This window comes from Candoia aspera, chromosome 6 (genome assembly GCF_035149785.1).
Source record: "Candoia aspera isolate rCanAsp1 chromosome 6, rCanAsp1.hap2, whole genome shotgun sequence".
Lineage (NCBI taxonomy): Eukaryota > Metazoa > Chordata > Lepidosauria > Squamata > Boidae > Candoia > Candoia aspera.
The window spans coordinates 36,170,229-36,190,206 of NC_086158.1; the positions used below are offsets into that span (position 1 = coordinate 36,170,229).

The window sequence follows — 19,978 nt, forward strand, 5'->3', positions numbered from 1 at the left end:
TTTATGGGAACCTTGGAAATAAGTGTTTGGTGATCAGCCAGAATAAAGTAAGCAATCAAGCTCTACTCACCTTCATTACTTTTGATTGTTTGCTATGCCAGTCCTAGGAAAGTTCTTTTCCCAAGTGAGATTATTGATTGATCTTAGTATTGTTCAGCTGTGACAACTTAGGGTTTAAGAGGGAGACAGCATGGAGCCTTCTGTAGGAGAATCACATCTTCTTTTACTGTGCTATAGGCAGCTACCCCAAACATGGCTGTGAGCTGCTGATAGAACAAAAATGTTTAGGGCAGGGAACACTGAGGGCTTTCAGATTTAAACATGAGCTTCGTGGGCAACTATAAGGGTTTAATAGGAAGGAGGTATTTTGTGATTATAATTTGCTGATCTGACAGTCCTGAAGGATGGTTCCCATATGAACTATCAAAACACATTGTCTTCCCCTTCTTCACAGATTAAAAAAAAATGTGGGAAAGGCAGTGGGATCCTACGGAGGGAGATTACAAACTGAAGATATCATCTGACCTCTTGTTTGAAACAAAACTTTTGCAGAATTAAAGTATTATTCTTTTATTTTGGAAGCATCTCCTAGGCAGGTGTTTTGTGCACTCAGTGAAGTGAATAGAAATTGTTCAGCGTTGGAACTTGATGGTACTGATTCCACAGTATTGCGAATCGTGTTATATTCCATTGGGGCTGCCTGAAAACAACATAGTATTAACAGAATAAAAAATATATACTCTTCTCTCAAGGATAATATGCATCACAGGCTATGATTTCTGTTTTTCCAAAGCCATGTTAAATTATTGAAAGCAACAACTGGTGAAACAGAACCATAAAATAACTGTAGTTTTTCAAGGTCAGCTGGTGCTCTATTCAAAGTTAGCAAATGCTGGATGAGGGCTCTCCCTACTGGTGGAAAATCTTTTGATTTGTCTGTATCCACTGACGCAAGGGCTGATTGTAATGTACAATATCCTTACTGCATATTTGAGCATTGGGCAGGTACAACTTATTTCTGACCTTGTCTTGAGTTCATATTTGTAATCTTGCTAACTTCGGTGAAACTAGCTTCAGTTAGCTTTGTAGGCTGTGCCTAGTAGAGACATTTATCAGAAATCCACACAATAAACAAGCATTGTTAAATAGATGTATACTTTTTTTCAGTGTAATTTACTTTATGTAGAAAAATAAAACGACTTTCCACCTTGGGTTTAGTGTACTAAATCTGTGCTATGTGACTCTTTAAAATATGTATTATTACATGACCACCAGGAGTTAAGCTATTTTCAGAAACAGTCAAAAAAGGGAGTGACCAGATCATAGTTCTAGCACCAAGGGTAAATGAATCGAATCAGATGAGTTAGGACTGTTGAAATAATGCTATTTTATTTTTATTTCATATATAGCAGCTTGAAAATAAAAAAATTTTCCACCTTCGGTATCATTTTTTAATGTACCTTTTGCAAACAGATTAAAACCAAATCTAATTTAAACATCGTGCATTTAAAATAATTCCCTTATAATCCTAATAGAAGATATCTCACTTTTCCATTTCCTTAATTCTTAACTGCTCAAGAGTAACACTGTAAAAGATTAATATGGCTTGGATGAAATCAAATATGCTGTTGGTTGCTCTGGTTCCCTTGTTTTTATTTTAGAGAATACTACAAGTGCTTAATATAAAGGAAAACTACATTAGAAACAAAGATTCATATTTCATATGAAAAGAGTTCTAAAACAGACACTGAAGTTATATGTTAGTTAAATGTGTACATGTCATGTGTTCAAGCTTTCTAAACAGTCACCTTTAATATCCCATGCCATCTTCGTTTCATATAAGACGTATGTGGTAAAAACTTAATAGCTTCCTGATTTAGTAGGATAAACTAAAATGTAGAATTAGTTTATGAATGTAACATCCTGCCCTTATCTTTGTATTCATTTTTTTCACATATATTCCTTGATATTATTTCAACTTCAGCAAAGGATCGTTACCTTGTCGTGGTGCTGGAGCTTGAGCACCTCAATGATGCCATGAGCTAAACCGTGAAGATCAGACTAAAGAGATTAGGGAAGACCCACAGATCAGCTAGATATGAGCTCACTAATATTCCTAAGGAATATGCAGTGGAGGTGAAGAATAGATTGAAGGGACTGGACTTAGTAGATAGGGTCCCGGAAGAACTATGGACAGAAGTTCGCAACATTGTTCAGGAGGGGGCAACAAAATACAACCCAAAGAAAGAGAAAACCAAGAAGGCAAAATGGCTGTCTGCTGAGACACTAGAAGTAGCCCAAGAAAGAGGGAAAGCAAAAGGCAACAGTGATAGGGGGAGATATGCCCAATTAAATGCAAAATTCCAGAGGCTAGCCAGAAGAGATAAGGAATTATTTTTAAACAAGCAATGTGCAGAAGTGGAAGAAGACAATAGAATAGGAAAGACAAGAGACCTCTTCCAGAAAATTAGAAACATTGGAGGTAAATTCCAGGCAAAAATGAGTATGATCAAAAACAAAGATGGCAAGGACCTAACAGAAGAAGAGATCAAGAAAAGGTGGCAAGAATATATGGAAGACCTGTATAGGAAGGATAGCAATATCGAGGATAGCTTTGACGGTGTGGTCAGTGAGCTAGACATCCTGAAGAGTGAGGTTGAATGGGCCTTAAAAAGCATTGCTAATAACAAGACAGCAGGAGACAACGGTAGCCCAGCTGAATTGTTCAAAATCTTGCAAGATGATGCTGTCAAGGTAAAGCCTTTGACTGTGTGGACCATAACAAATTGTGGCAAGTTCTTAGCGGTATGAGGATACCAAGTCATCTTGTCTGCCTCCTGAGGAATCTGTGTAATGACCAAGTAGCAACGGTAAGAACAGACCACAGAACAACGGACTGGTTTAAGATTGGGAAAGGAGTACTGCAGGGTTGTATACTCTCACCCTACCTATTCAACTTGTACACAGAACACATCATGTGACATGCTGGGCTTAAGGAATCCAAGGCTGGAGTTCAAATCGCTGGAAGAAACATTAACCATCTCAGATATGCAGATGATACCGCTTTGATGGCTGAAAGCGAAGAGGAACTGAGGAGCCTTATGATGAAGGTGAAAGAAGGAAGTGCAAAAGCTGGCTTGAAGCTAAAGCTCAAAAAAACCAAGATTATGGCAACCAGCTTGATTGATAACTGGCAAATAGAGGGAGAAAACATAGAGGCAGTGAAAGACTTTGTATTTCTAGGTGCAAAGATTACTGCAGATGCTGACTGCAGTCAGGAAATCAGAAGACGTTTAATCCTTGGGAGAAGAGCAATAACAAATCTCGATAAAATAGTCAAGAGCAGAGACATCACACTGACAACAAAGGTCCACATAGTTAAAGCAATGGTATTCCCAGTAGTAACATATGGCTGCGAGAGCTGGACCATAAGGAAGGCTGAGAGAAGGAAGATAGAAGCTTTGGAACTGTGGTGTTGGAGGAAAATTCTGAGAGTGCCTTGGACTGCAAGAAGATCAAACCAGTCCATACTCCAGGAAATAAAGCCAGACTGCTCACTTGAGGGGATGATATTAAAGGCAAAACTGAAATACTTTGGCCACATAATGAGAAGACAGGACACCCTGGAGAAGATGCTAATGCTAGGGAGAGTGGAAGGGAAAAGGAAGAGGGGACAACTAAGGGCAAGATGGATGGATAATATTCTAGAGGTGACGGACTCGTCCCTGGGGGAGCTGGGCGTGTTGATGATCGACAGGAAGCTCTGGTGTGGGCTGGTCCATGAAGTCACAAAGAGTCGGAAGTGACTGAACAAATAAACAACAATTATTTCAAATGGTCCAGAGCAATGTATATCTAATTCCTGACACTCAAGCATTTTTTATCTACTGTAGTTTCCAGAGTCAGGGATGCTTACACTGTGTGACCTTCATTTAGATTTTTGAGGGTGCAGAGCAATATTTTCTAAATGTTTTGTATTTTTTAAAAAATGAAGCACGACTTTTGTCACAGATACTTGTTTAACTTGGTAGTACACATATGAATCCATGGAGCAGGGTGCAGAATGACAAAACATTTTTCATGAAATCATGATGCAAAACTCATGACTTATCTACTTGTGTCAGAAGCTGAAACACAAATATAGTATACAGTATAAAGGTAAAATGTATAACATGACATCACCACACACTTGTCAACATTTTGACATAATCTTGGAATACTGCAGATGTATATGCCTGGAAAGCCATAAGTACAGGTTCCAGGGACTCCCCAAGCTTATTATCAGTTTGCAATTTTTATAGAGTGGAAATGGAATATTGATTTTAATTACATGATTGGAGTACAATTTTACCAAGTATTTTTAAGTGATTTAAAAAAAAAACTGGCCTTACCATTAATTTTGGGCCTTCACTTACCAAACCAAAATCAAAGTGGATTCTCAGCTCACAAAAGGTAATATATCCCTTAGCTAATTAGACAAAATCAGATTTCAGATATTCAGGAAGACATATCCCAGTGCTCTCTGTCTGTCTGTCTCTCTCTGGCAAATAAGCTAAATATTTTTCCAGGAAATAAGAATTCACCATGTCTTATTTCTTTGAATTTTTTATCATTTTTAAAATAATGAAGGTGTTACATATATATAGGAAAACTGTTAAAAGCTATACCCAATAGTACCTAATTTGAATGGTCAAAACTAGATGGGCAAGCTGTTTTCCTTATTCATTGGTACTTAATTAAGTTTAATTAGACAAAGATGCAGAACAAATTAGATTATGCCCCCTGCTCAGGGTACAGAGGGAAAGAGAGAGAGAGATCATGGTTGATAATGACTTTTCTATGTTTTTCTCATACAAGAACTTCTCATAAAGTTATCACATGTTGCCAAGTTACCATGTTCCCTCTTTGGTCTCCTATTTTAAAAAAGTTTGAGCTGAATCTCTGCCATACAATCTGGAAGAATCCTGAACTACTTATTTTTATTTTTAATTTTTTTATATATCCAAGAACAATAATTCTGTTGAGAAAATATTTCCCATTTTTTAAATAGAATCTTTATTAAAGATACACTAATTCCTGAAATTAAATACTGAGTTTTATTTCCTAAAGGAACTTAAGGAGTGGTTGAGGAGAATAAATGATAGCTTATTTTTGTTTGTTGGTTTGAACTGGATGTTTTTTTTTTTAATTAGACTTATGTGACATGGGATGGAGATAAACTTCTTTGTGTGCAGAAAGGAGAAAAAGAAGACCGTGGCTGGACCCAATGGATCGAAGGAAATGAAATGCACTTAGTAAGGATATGAAATGTTTTAAAATGTAATATCTTCTTCTCTTTCCCATCCTCTTCCCTTTATTTGCTCCCATGGCTAAATGCAATAATCAATATCTTGCTTGCACTTCCCACTGCTTAACTGCAGAGTAATTAAGGACTAGTGTTAGGTTTGATCTACTTCTCAGCAATACCAACAGTTTTCTATGTTCTTTCATAAACAGTATTGTTCTAAATGGAAGAAAGCTTTCTACTGTCCATTTCCTTTCAATCTGATTTGTTTATATCAGTGGAAGCATGTAATAGGAGCATTCCTACCATATGTTGTGATATAAAGAAAGTTTGAAATGGGGTGATTTTTATACCCCAAAGAGTATATCATAAACAAAGTGTGTGCATAAAGTGGGGAGAGCAGCTGTTCTTTTTATCTTCCTTTTTTTCCTTAGGATTACAATTATTTATAGCTTTGGAAATGAAAGTGAGCAATTCACTTTTGAAAGCATCATTTTCTTTCCAACCATTATTTCTGACAATCCTAGCTACTAGCACCTAATAAAGTTTATTATTTCTTTCTCAAGTAGTTGTTTATAGCATTGAAAGCCCTCTTCCCCACAAGAGGTTACAAAACTATCTCTCAGAACTTGCTGCTTATGAAATGTATTTTCTTGTTAGGTCAGGACTGTACAGTTGTAAACATCCAGGAGAACCATTAGGTCCTTGAATTGTGTTGGTAGCTGAATCTTTTAAGCAGACAGAGAGGGAGAAAGATGCTAAAACCCCAAAAATGAAGGGACTTAAAATTAAAAAATAATCTATCCAAATCTGGGCAAGTAACATGTCAATCTGGCACCAAAAAGTCAGCAAGCCATGCCTCCATGGGGAGGCCATTCCATGAGCGAGCCCCACCATTTGGAAAGTCATTGTGATGTGTTGGGAGGGAGAAAAGGATCACAGATCTTGAAGTCCATAGAAGCTCAGAATAGAGAATATTGTCTTTTAAATAGCCCAGTTCCATATGGTATGTGTCTATATAGGCCTTAGCCAGAATTTTTTTTTAACAAGGAAGCTGAGTTTCTTTAACAAAGAAGCCATCTATGTTTTCAAGCCCCCAGTACACATACTGTAACTAAAATATCCAACTATTCTGGCCTTATGTAATATGAATTTGAAATCTCACTTATCAGACAGCATTAAACAGCACTTTTCAGACAGCACTTCATGGTTTTCTTAATGGGGGGTAGCTGGCTTTTGACCTCTGTGTAGTACAGATAAAGATACAAATCAAATCCTTGCAGTCCACAACAGTTGCTGGCTGCTTCAAATAAGGAGACAGTGAAATGGCAAGAAATGATAAAGTAAAAGAACTTACAGAGTTTAGCTGGTACAGAGTGTTGCTGACACCGGATGATCACATCTTAATAATTGAGGATCCCAGTGTGGCGGCTAGGCTATACAAAGCACTCTGGGATTTGTGTCAGGTTATCCCCAAGTTTGGATTTTAAGACTGAAGTAGCTCTGAAGTGAGTGGTTACAGCCATTCACCTGAATAGGGCAACCTATGCTGCATAGGATAGATTAGATGGTCTGAGATGACATGCAACAGGCATTTGGGGACAGAAAACCAAATGCTTTCTGCAACTCAAAAGAATGGGGTTTTGGCTTTTCATGCTTTACCGCATCCCTATAAACTCTGAGAATCCCTGTGTGTCTGGGGCCTGTCCTGCCTATAAGCTCTTCTATATTTTAAACTGCCCTTGGTTGTATTTTAAGTATGCTTAGTAAGGCTTGCATTATTACTTCTCTAAACTGCTTCTGAAAGGTTCATTTTTCTTTCCTCCCCACCCCAAATATATGAATGACTTTTTATTTATATTTTAATATCTGCTGTACATATTTTTATATCTTTGAAAATCTTTTCATGTGCAAAACATCTAGTTGACACAAGAATTATTCTGTGATGCTTCACTAATAATACTTTTATGTCCTATTGAATGTCAGGCACTATTCCAAATGTTAATTAATCCTTTTGCAATGTCTATTAAATGATCTGCCATAGCTTGAGAGGTTTCTTCATGATTATTTCCGGGCAGCTCAGCTTCTAGTCAGCATTTTCTAGTCAATTAATAGACACATTTTTCTTAGGCTAATTTCCATAGCATTCTAGACCTCATTTCTCTGTTCTTGTCAAGCACAGTTATTCATAACTTCTTTTTAATTAAATAACCATTTCCTCTTCTATAGATGGCCTTTTCTGAGTTGCTCTTCCTGCTGCAATGTCTTACATCCCAACTGCATCTACTTTGTAACTGGATTCATTTGATACAAAAGGGAATGAAACGTAGCATGCTATTTTTTTCATTTGTTGAACCAGGTCCATTAAACATGGCCCATTTTTTAATACCTTTTGATATCTAAAGTGCTTCCCTCCTTCCTGCTCAGATTTCATTCAGATCACATTTCCCCTTTAAGTCATTCATCCCAGAAATGTTTTTATTCTCTGAGAAGTTACATCAAAAGCTCCAGTTTTGACTGACATAATTATGTTCATCGCATCCAGATAATTTCTTTCTTAAAATAGATTGGTACCATTGTCCAAAGTCTCTCCTATAGCAAGTCAAGTCTGATATTTTGTGTTAAATCAAAGACACAAGAAAATGACATGAAAAGCATCCTGCTGAATCAGATTATAGGCCCATCCAATCCAGCACTCTGTGTCACAGATGCATTTCAGAAGTTCACAAGCAAGCCTTGACTCGAGAGCAATAGTTCTTTCCATGGTTGCTTCTAGAAACAAGTATTTGAGGCATGGTGCCTATGATTCAAGAGGTAGTAAACAACCATCAAAATTAGTAGCCACTGAAAGTCTGATTCCAGTCTCCTTTTAAAAGCATCCAAATGGGCTTCCATTACTGCTGACAGTGAATTCCCCAGTTTATGTGCTGAGAAAAAGTGAGATTTCCTTCTGTTTATCTTGAATGTCCGTGCATTTAATTTCAATTCTAACCTTCTGAGGAAGAAAAAATTCTCTGTCTATAGTATCAACGCCATGCATGATTTAATACTGTATGTAACTCTATCATCCCTCCCCTTATCCCATTAACCTCTCACATTTCCACCTAAAAAGCCCCAGTATGTGACATTAATGTATAAGAGGAAGTTCTGATACTGTTGATGTGGTCATCATCATCATTGAATAATACAGTTCACAAAACAAACAAAAAGAATCACATCTTGACTGGTGTTCTTTGGTAATTCAAGTTCTAGCCAGGAACCTAGGAATCTGTTCAAGTTATTATTACTATTATTTGTGTTAATGTGCAACATTTTACACTTTTTTACCTGGAACTACATTTGCCATTTTGAAGCTGAGTTATTAAATTTGGTGAAGCTCTTTTGGATTGCTTTACAATCTTATTTTCATTTTACCATCTTGAATAAAGAAGGTTACTTTATTCCATAGTATTAACTCCAGATATATAAATAGAAAAGTTCCATTCTTAACAGATCCAAGATGCCACAATGGGTGATTCCAAATACACACCTTGACAATGGAAGAGCTATCCATTTATTTCTACTTTGTTCTCTGTATTCTAGTCATTTTCTAAACCATGAGAGCACCTGTTCTCTTATCCTATGCCTGGGTTTGCTCAGGAGCCTTTGATGATAGAATTATCAAAGGCTTTTTGAAAATCTAAGCATACATTGTCTATTGGATTTACAAGCTGGTTGACACCCTCAGAAAAATCTAGCTTTGTGAGACTAAGTTTACCTTTACAGAAGCTATGCTCATATTTTTTTTTCATCAAAGCTTAAAGTTTTCTTATTTTCTCTTCAAAATTATTCCCATTCCACAAGATTTCTACACCACTTGCTGTATCTATGCTCAAGCACTCCAACTCTTCCATTTTGGCTTGGAGAATCCTGGCATTGTAATATAAGCACCTACATGCTTATATGTCTCCCTTAAAAGTCTTCCTTTTAGATCTTCTGTGGCATATTCCTTCATATATATGACTTTGACTGAATTGTTCCCTCTGCACATTTACCTCAAAATGCACCCTCATCTTGTAGGAGTAATTTTTCCAGAATCAGATGCTCTTTGCATCCTGCCAACTTTCTCCCAGAATCAGTTTAAAAACTGTTCTACCCCCTTTTTCATTTTATATGCCCAGCTGCCTTGTACATTCCTGGTTCAAGTGCAGCATGCCCATTTTCTTCAGACCTGCCTTGTCCTTCAGGGTATTCCAATACCTCACAAATCTAAAACCCTTCTATTGTCTCATCGGTGCACTCAGACTATTCAGCTCTGCCTTATTGTATCTGTCTGTAGAATAGGTAGCATTTCTGAGAAAGCCATTGTGGCAATCTTGGATTAAACCAACTGCTTAGCAACCTAAATTGGCTTCTAAATTTGAGTGTTGTTCCTTATGCCAGCATTCATCTTGATTACACATTCCTCCAAGAACTACCTAACTAGACTATCTAGACAGTGTGTAATGTCTGTTTTCACCCTATGCATCTATGTGTATCTATAATAATTCAAAACCCCACTAACAGGAACTATCTCAACCCAGAGGCATATCGTTGGTGTGACAGGATACTTGTTCATTCTTCAAGGACTGGATTCTTTCAAAGAGATCCTTTCCCTTTTCCTTGGAGTGACAATTTAATTCCCTGTGACTCTCAAGGCATTACAACTGGAGTGGGATGCTGCTATCTCAACCCACTCGGTACAATACACAACCCTGCTGGCAATATACTTGTAAATATTTGTTAAGGGTTATTTAGATGAAGAGTCCAAGTGCCTTAAAATATTAAGACAAGAGGGAGCAAATACTCTGCCCTCCTCACTCTGCTACTAAATGCACACAGATGCTTAACCTATGAGTCTGCTTGACTGTGGTTTATAAAGAATTACTGATGCTTTGTCACTGGAGCTATTTTTGTTTAAGTATCACTGCAGCTACTGACTGCTGTTAAATGTGAATAGGGAATTCTAAAATCTTGTCCAAAAAGTAGCATATGGTATTTCAAGGGTGGTTCTATGTTACAAAATTCTTTTCTAGTAAAATTGTGTGATCAAGCAAAATAGAATCCATTGCTGCACAAATGGGCATTTAATAGATGATGTCCACAATTTCAAACATTTCTTGATTTCAAATTTGCATATAAAATGTGCAAAAATTTGGGAAAAAATTTAAGCCACTATATATTGTTCTTTCTACATACTCATTGCACATTCATTGTATCTTCACAGCAACCCTGAGAGGTGAGTTGGACTGGAAAAAAAATGAATTTTTAAGGTTAAGTTGGAATTCACTCTGTTTTAATCTTTGAGCTTCATTGCTTATACTGTTGTTTTCAGACAGCAGGGTTTTTGCATGAGAAACAGATAAGTCTGAATAAATGGCAGCTAACAATTGAACTTCCCTTTTCAGGAAATTAGAGCTTGTGGTGTCAAGTGTAAACAAGTATTTAAGAAGGCACAGTGATAAGCCTAGCCACAGGGATCCAAGACGCCTGGATAGAATGGATGAACCTGCTGCCAACCCTACAGATGCTGCTGTGCACAAACATTCTTCTGCAACACCAAGAAAAAAAGGCCGTGGCCCACATCTACCTGCATCTAATTTTCTTGCAATAGTGTTAGAAATTCACATTAAAGTTGATGAAACCTAAATGTGTGTGAATATAAATTTTGTGTTGATTATAAAATTTGATATATGGTTAGATACTAAATTTAAATACGTACTAGAACTATCCACAGGGAATTCTGCTGTGAAACCAATTCAGACTTAATATGCATTGGGAATAATGTCAACAAACATTGCGTAATGGTAAAAAACTACTCACTAAGGGCACTTTCACACAGCACCTTTTTCACTCCCCAATCCCTCCAAAGCAGATTAACATAGGTTGCTTAATGATCTTCACTCCTGCCAAACAAAAATACTCTGAGCTAAACAGTACTCTCCTTTCAGCTGACCAATAAGAACATGCAAACATCTACTTGTGACTGCAAATCCTACAAGAACAACAAACTCTGTTAGTATGTGCACACAAACCTGCCTTTGTTCTAAGTACATACGTACATTTGTCTGGTTTAAAAACAAATCAGAGCATTTGTAATGAGGTAACACTGCCTGCCTATCAGGCTATTGTTCTTTTTGTGTTAAAAATCCCAGTGATAACATACGGTATGATGTCATATAATTGATTTTACGATCAGTTTTCTGAACACTTCTAATCAAGCATGTAAGATGCATCATGATTAAAATAGGGCAAGGTGTTGTTAAGTTCTGATCAAAATGCGAACATTTAAAGCTTCAGAAACTGGAGCTCATGGAAGTGACACTTTCACACCATCATTGTTTCCACTCCACTAGAGTTACCTCATCCCTCTATACCAAAGGGAAAGAATTTTTAAAACTTTTAAAAACAGTCTAGTAGTGCTTTGCATGTCCACTTGCCCCTGTGGAAGTGGACTCTTGTCAATTTCAATAAAACTCTTGTCAATTTCATCCCTACTCAGTCAAAACTGCATTTACCTTAAAGGATTACTATGGTGGCTAAATTTGAGAAACCAGGAGGCAGAACAAGGGAAGAGTCCCCTCTACTGAAGGAATGGACTACCCACAAGCTCTGTAGAGTACTACCGAAATATAAAAACACAATCAACTCCTAGCTTTGCTGTGATTGCAATTTCATCATAGCTTATCCAGAAACACAGTAAATCAGCTCACTTGCCAAGCATAGACAACCGTGTGGGAAACACATTACTCTGGAACTGATTTTGGAATGGTGCAACAATCCTATGTGGTAAGAGTTCTAGAAGCAGATTAATAACAAATCAAGGATGCTTTATGAACATCAACCTTCTGCATGGAAGGATCTGTTAACAAATAATCCCAGTAGAGATGATTTAGAAGTTCTCGGCTATCACGTCTAGCAAGCAATGTTCATTAGAAACTTTTCAGGTATAAATACTTATTCCACACTCAACCTGATTTTCCCAGTCCAAATGTTCCACTCCTTCTCTCCTAAAGCAGGCATTCCCAATATGCTCACTGCAGTGGAGGGGTGGGTAATTTTGACTGAAAGGCAGCAAGGGAATAGACATTTAAATATCCTCTGCAACCTCACTAGTGAAATTTGATTCTGTCACAGAAATCAAGATAAAAGAAAAATAAACCATTGGAGATTCTCCCATATAACAAGATTGGCCCAAATAAATTTGAGAAGAGTATGTTTGCAGATTTTAAAGCCAGGTAATCTTTACAGATGTGAGAAACATTATTTGAGATACAAATTTTTCCCTTAAGTGGAAGCATAAATTAATGGTCTCATGGTAGACTAAAGTTAATTCTGATTGCTACAATAATAAGAATAGATAAGCATAAAACAAGCTTGTTCCGGTACAGCCGCCCACCCAATTCATGTATACTGTATATACACAGACACAGAGAGTGCAAGGCATATCTTGGTGGATCATTGTCACAGGTTCTTCTTTAAAACCATGCCCAGTTGGATTGACCCAGACTCAAGAGGGACACAAAAGCACTGGACCCTGGACAGGTGGTTTCTTTATACCTCCCTATAAGGATTGAGATGTTTTATTTTGTACAAACAAACATATAAAGCTGATATGTGAGTGCTTCCTATATTCTATTGCTATCTCTATAATATTAGTATAACTACTATTTCAATATACTATTACTCTTCAATTACTATGACACTGTTTATACTATTACCTATTATATATATATATATATATATACACATACATACATACACACATATACACATACACACACACACACTCCAATCATGTCCATTCTCAGAGGCTGCCTGGACAAGTCCCTGCAGTTTTCTTGGCAAGGTTTTTCAGAAGTGGTTTGCTATTGCCTCCTTCCAAGGGCTGAGAGAAAGTGACTGGCCCAAGGTCACCCAGCTGGCTTTGCACCTAAGGCAGGACTAGGACTCACGGTCTGCCAGTTTCTAGCCTGATGCCTTAACCACTACACTGGCTCTTCATTAAACTATTACAATTATCTATATACTATGCTCTGTACTATTACAAATCAATGTTTCTTTCTTAAACCTGTTCCGTCTTAAGTCCCCTCTCTCTGAGATTTCTTCTTACTTTTCTGTTAATGGCCAGCATGTAGAACCCTTGCACCTTTTTTACATTGCACTTTGTCTTACTGGGCCTCTATGCTTCTTTTCCTCTCTTTTCGACCATCCACTCCTTCTTTCATTTGGCTGCTGTACTGCTTGCTGGTGGCTGCAGAGCTCCAAAACATGCATCTTCTCTGTTATTCCTCCCACGCCAGTGTCAAGGTTGCAGCTTTATTGGCAACTCTACCGGGCTGACACTGGAAAGAAGGCTCAAATGGGAGGGAAAGAAGTCAGCACAGGTGCCTTCAATTTTGCTAAGCAGCCTGCTCTTCCACAATCATTATATTTTATTGAAAAGTAAATGTATGTTAATTTCATGCTAATTAATTGACACTGTGTTAATGTACTGGATACAGTTTGTAATTTAGCACTAATTAGAAGCCTTTAGCTAAAACATCAGCAGGAGTGAAGCTCACTTGGACCATGAAGACCCAAGCTGATTGATATTTACTTTGCAGTAATTCCAAGGAGATTATTCCAAAGGAATAGCTGAAGCTAACTGCAGCATTATCACTGACCCCAACAGGGTCAGAATTTTAGCTATAGATCATGACTAACATTGAAACAGCCCCTTGAGACTAACAAAAATGGAATACCTGAAGTATTCACTAAATTTTTTCTTTAAGGTTTCCATTTACAAGAGTTATGTTTTTCTAAAATCTATTTTTAGACACCTAAGCAAGAACTCAGTCACCTGTGAGAAGACTGGGTATTTGTACTGAAATGTTTTTATTCTAACTCTATGACCGCTGTTGGCTTTTCTTGAGCACTGTCATCATTTCAGACTCTAAAAGAAACAATATAAGATGCATCAGCAGGCAGCCAGAATAGCTTTAAGATTTATTAAGATTTAATAGATTTAACCATGAGCCTTATACTTGCTTGAAAGTTGGTGACACAAAAAAATGCAAAGAAGAGGCAGGGCAGGTCCAGCAGAGGGACCAAACTTGAAACAGGGGTTGCATTGGGAAAAGAGAGAAAAATAGGCAGAAGGAAGAATGGGACTATGAAAAAGTGTAACAGGGAAAAGGGAGGAAAACAGCAAGCTCTGGAAGCAGAGAGATTAGGAACATAACCGAGAGTTGACTGAGAACTGATTAAGTCCAAACAACCTTGTGTATTTATTCCTTAAGGAAAGGATACTACCTTCTGGCTAAGCTTGTGAACTCCTATTCATGTGAGATAAGATGTCATCTTCACTAGCCAGTGCAAGGCACAAATCTGTGAACATGATCATTCACCTCCTCCCTCTTATTCAGGAAAACCTTATAACCCCGAATTGTCCAGCCCAACCAACCTAGCTATGCTAGTTTGTTTTTTGTTTTGCACTGTTTTTAGCAGAAGTAACTACTAGTCAAATTAACTACTATTCATAGCTGGTAATGGACAACACTACTTTGTCCTAGCAGGCATGAAACTCCTGGCTGAACCAATGATCACACGCAGATTTTCTTACATATCTGATACTCATCAAGTTTACCAAAAAGTTGGTTTACATGTTACTCTATAAAATCCCTTGTGAGTTCTTATACATGATCAGAAACAAATGAGAAAAACTAATCTGCATATTGTATGTTACTGTTTAGTCCATAGTTTACTTCTCAGCATGCAATGAAATATATCACAGCCTTTATCTGCATCAAATAATCAACAGCTGCATTTTCTATACTCAGGAATATGAAGATACCTCTCTGACTCATTCAAGGATATTCATCAGTAATTACCCTTGTTTGGATTCATCCACTGTGTATAGCTCTATTGGGTCTAGGAGAATTGCGACTTAGTCTCAAGACACCACTGCAAGAAATTAGAGCTCTTGTATCTGATATGCAGGCATACATTTACATGGTCTCTTCCACACACCTGTTAAGAATACAAGCGTCATGTCCTGCTTTGCTCCTACTCATTGTCTGCTGCACCCTAGACTTGTTGCTTAAAAGTTGCTCAGTATATCCTGTAAGCATTACAGAAGATAAGAACTAATGGTCTTCTGTGATACTTAGTTTTGGCAAATCAGGGAATTTGCTTTGAATTTTCTCCAATCCTATGACTCATTTAAAAACTGTTCTGTAAAATGGTATAAGTACTGAAATTAACAACTAGCCAAGTAAAGCCAATTGTTGGCCATCTTATTACTACTATAATTAGGCACAAATATTTTTTCCCTTGGGGACATTTGACACAAGGGCAAGATTAGCATTACACTAAACAATGGGGAAAAATACTTATTTAAAATAGAAGTACTCAAGCCTTGATGAAGAAACAGTTTTTAAAACATTATAGACAGTCTTAGGTTTTTAGCATATGAACTGCTTTAGGTGTGAGAGGTTTTATTGTTTGTTTTGTGTTTTGCTAAGTTGCTATCAAACCTAGGATTATATACAACATTTAAAAACATCCAATATATGAGCATAAAATTTTTTAGAAGGGCCCTAATATCTGGCCTTTTTTAATGTTACAAAAATAATGTAATGCAGCAATTGCCAAGAATTACTAGCTATATGGTCCACATGTTCCCTTTATGAAATTTATTTTCATGCAGGGGAAATGTCATATGTAAACACTTAGGTATGAAGAACATTTCTCAGCCTAAATTTTCAACCTGTTAAATGAGGGTAAGAAAAAAGCTCTTTGGATTGTTATAAAGCTGAAAGAATCAAATAATGATTACCCATTAGTTAATCATTCTTAAACATTTTTCCTAGAGATTTTTCTGCTCCTGTTAGCTGCCAGTTTTAAATTAGGCAAAATTCAGTATACAAATAGCCATGTTCATGAACAATTTAGAATGGTCTAAGACTTAGGCAAACTCAGTTTATCCAAGTATCAATCCAGAGTTTAAGCTTTAGGCCAGCTTTTCCCATCAGCTATCTCAAGTGAGATAAGCTAAAACTCCCACCATCTTCTGCTAGTATGGACATGCTTGATTGGAGATTATGTTGACTGTACTACATCCATCTGGAATGTACCAGCTGAGGGAAGAAATATGTAAAATACCAACAGGATATTGACAGTATTCAATATGTTGAGCTTTATTACAGAAGGATTTATGTCTGGAGGAGAAAGACATTATGGAAAGAATATATAATGCCAGGAAATATGAATCAAGAAGAGTGAAGATTGACAAGAAGAAATATAGGGTTGTGGTGGAAGGAAGATAACCAGATTTTCTGCCCAGAAAAAGAGAGCACAAACTTTACATAAATTTGTTCATTTTGAATGTAATCTGTTGTCCAAATCAGTCTGATCATAGGGGCCCACTTAAATTTGATTTGAGTGTGCTTGCTTAATCTATTATTTTTTTTAAATGATCTAAACTATCATAATCAAAAGAAAATTATTTTAGACAGAAACTTTGCAATAAAATACTTTCTCTTTTTCCTAAGCACTCTGACCTTGTTGGTAGAATGTTTTGCACTGATAATACCATTCTTGTTCTATTGTGTCAGTATCCAATGGTAGTATGTTTTGCATGGAAAGCTACCAATTCACCTCCTTGACTTGAAGTTCTCTGTCTATGGAATAAAGGTATCTGCTATAGCTCAAGTCAGATCACTGGACCATCTTAACTGTGTATGGAAATGCCAGTTATTGAAGCTGGCCCTTTGCATTAAAAACAGATATTCTGTCAGTGAACTGCAGCTCTATCCAAAGCTCTGAAGCAGGTATATATCTTTCGGTTCCCATCAATTTTCTAATAGAATCCCTGTAACACACAGTCATTTTGGTAAGCAGAAGCAGCAGCAGCAGCAGACAGACAGACTGAACAGGCTAATCTGCACAACCCTCCTGAGTAGAATTATGGAAACCAGAAATATAGGGGGGCTAATCTAAAACTTTTCTAAACTGAGAGGGAGAACAGATAGTGTATATGTTTATATCTGGTGATCTATATATAATTCAAAATGCAGGATGGTCAAGTGAGAATAGAAAGGCATTGTGCTATTATATAAATCATTCCTTATAAGATAACTACCTTCTAAGAAACAGTATTATGGTATAGGACTTTTATTTGGTATATGCATATATCTAAGTGCACTTCAAGACTGATTGGTGTGATTAGTTTCATGTGTTTCCTATAGTTAGTATAAATGAGCATTGAGGCCACTGCCAGACTATGCTAGATTTTGAGTAGGGTTACCTGATACCTGAACTGGCAAAGGAGGACACAAGCAATTGGAAGGAGGACAAATGGGGGAAAAGAAAGACACACTAACCATTTAACTTTTTTGGCATCCATGACAAAAATTACAGTGGAAAAACTGCAAAAAAATGTGCATAGGCCTACATCTATATGAAAGGTGGGCCTTCTCTGCAGTGGCACCCGCCCTCTGGAACATTCTGCCCCTGGAGCTGAGACAGGCCCATGCACTCCTGGACTTCTGTAAGAACCTAGAAACCTGGTTCTGCTGCCTCGCTTGGGGTGGGAGGGGCACCAGTTCATCTTGGGGGTGGCTATTATAGATCTCTCCCCAACAAACAAGATCTATGCTGCTGGATTTTATATTTTGTACTGTATATTTATTTTATTTTGTAGAGTATTTATATTGTAATTTATGTCTTTTAATTTTGATTGTAAACCGCCCAGAGTCCCCTTTTTGGGGGAGATGGGCGGTGATGGAAATTTAAAATATAAATAAATAAATAAATAAATAAATTGCTTTTTCCAGCATCAGCAACATATCAGCAACATATGCTAGCAATAATATAGAATTGATGACATCACACTTTTCAAATTTCACCACAGAAATGATGAGTCATGTGATTTACAGACTACAGTGATCATAGATCTGAAGGGGCTGGATAGAAGCCCACTGCCAGAAACAGGATATAAATAACATAAATCTAGGCTGTCAAGTCTGTTGAAAGATGAGGGGAAAAAAGGAAGCAAACAATTTGCAAAGTCACAATACACAAAAGTTTGAATGACTACTTTTGTGAAAACCATCCACCCAAAAAAAAGACACTCAAAAAGCTGGAAAATATTTGATTTTAAGGTTATGCCTGCCAGACAGAGGCCATGAGGACAAGGAAAAGTTCCCTTTGCTCTTTGTGCGTGTGTACCGTTGAGTCAGTCTTGACACCTGGTGACTACATGGACAAGTCCATGCTATTTTTGTGGCAGCATTTTCAGAAATGGCTTGACATTTCCTTCTTCCTAGGGCTCAGAGAGAGTGACTGGCCCACAGTCACCCAGCTGGCTCTGTGCCTAAGGCATGACTAGAATTCATGGTCTGCTGGTTTCTTGCCTAGTGCCCAGCACTACACCAAACTGGGCCTCCCTTGCCTTATAAGGGAATATAAATAGGCTGTGATGGTGGCAGAATCAGGAGATTCCAAGCATTGGCAATGGGCTCTTTGTAAATATGTGAGCTTCAGCAGGTATAATGATAGTCCTTGAAGCTGGTCTTGAGAGTACAGGAGTTAATGAAAGTGTAAGGGGATGGATCTGAGAAATGCAATTGTTTGTCATATCGATCCATAATAACACAAGTGTCATCATCTGGTCTCTTTAGCAGTGGTTTAGGCACCACTGTGTTGGGAAAACAATATCCTCTTTCATGTCTGCAGATCAGATGGATCCCACATTTAGCCAAGCCAATCTCTCCTGGCATTCAGAAAAGATAATAACAACTGAACAATGAGGGAATAAAAGTCATAAGCCATAGTAATTATATTTAGTATTAAAGGAGACAATGCTGAGAAACCACTGAATGCTCAGATCATAGTAGTAAAACAAATTTTGAAACCCCTGTGGGAAATTATTGTTAAATAGACAAGGAGCCGTCTAATACAGAAGTGTGTTTTGAAGCCTTGATCTGTATTCATTTCTAAGAGGAAGAGACAGATTTAAGAGAAAAATAATATGGCCCATGTTCCTACGGTTCAAGAAAAATAGAAACATTTCCTGAGAGAAGTGTCAGGTCCATTCATGCTGCCATGCTGTCCCTTTAAAGCATAATTCTCCAGTGATTAACAATCATCTATTTCTTACCCGTCCCCTGCTTCCAAAGCTCTCATCTCTACATTAGCATCATAGGCTGTCTGGAGAAACTGCTTAATGTTTAACTTTTGTAATGCTCACACTTTTTTTTCTTTCTTTTTTAAATCTGATTTGATTTTTTTAAAAAAACTGTTTTGTCTGTTAAATCGAAACAGACTGATGTATCTTATTTTCAGAGAGCTTTTGACAGTTAGGCTTGAAGAGAATTTTAATGCTGCCTGTGATGGGAATGAATAAATGTGACTGAATGTTCATTTACTACCTATAACTGTAGACCTGGATCCTTAAATAGATGGAAAACCAACAGAACCAATGGGTTTGGAGGATGGTGCAGTCGATTTTCCATCTTCTTCTTATCATAATCTCCTGCCTTTCTTAAACTAGAGGGGAAACAAGCTAAAAGTTGGATCTAGCTCCTTATAGGGAAGATATGCATGACAAAGTATCTGCAAGCCTTCCAAATGAGTCTGTTTGCTGGCGGTTTCCTTGCTGGTGGTTACTCATTTTTGCTCTGGTTCAGATGT

At 37.3% G+C, this 19,978-nt stretch overlaps 1 protein-coding gene across 1 annotated transcript in view; it reads left to right on the forward strand.

Annotated features, from left to right (window-relative positions):
* The window catches only part of RBP1 (retinol binding protein 1), a 30,660-nt gene extending 19,896 nt beyond the window's left edge, over positions 1-10,764 (forward strand). Inside the window, exons 3-4 of the mRNA XM_063306113.1 lie at positions 5,193-5,294; positions 10,711-10,764. Of these exons, the coding sequence (XP_063162183.1) occupies positions 5,193-5,294; positions 10,711-10,764 (156 nt within the window). The remainder of the gene's footprint in view (positions 1-5,192; positions 5,295-10,710) is intronic.
* The last annotated feature ends 9,214 nt before the right edge of the window (positions 10,765-19,978 follow it).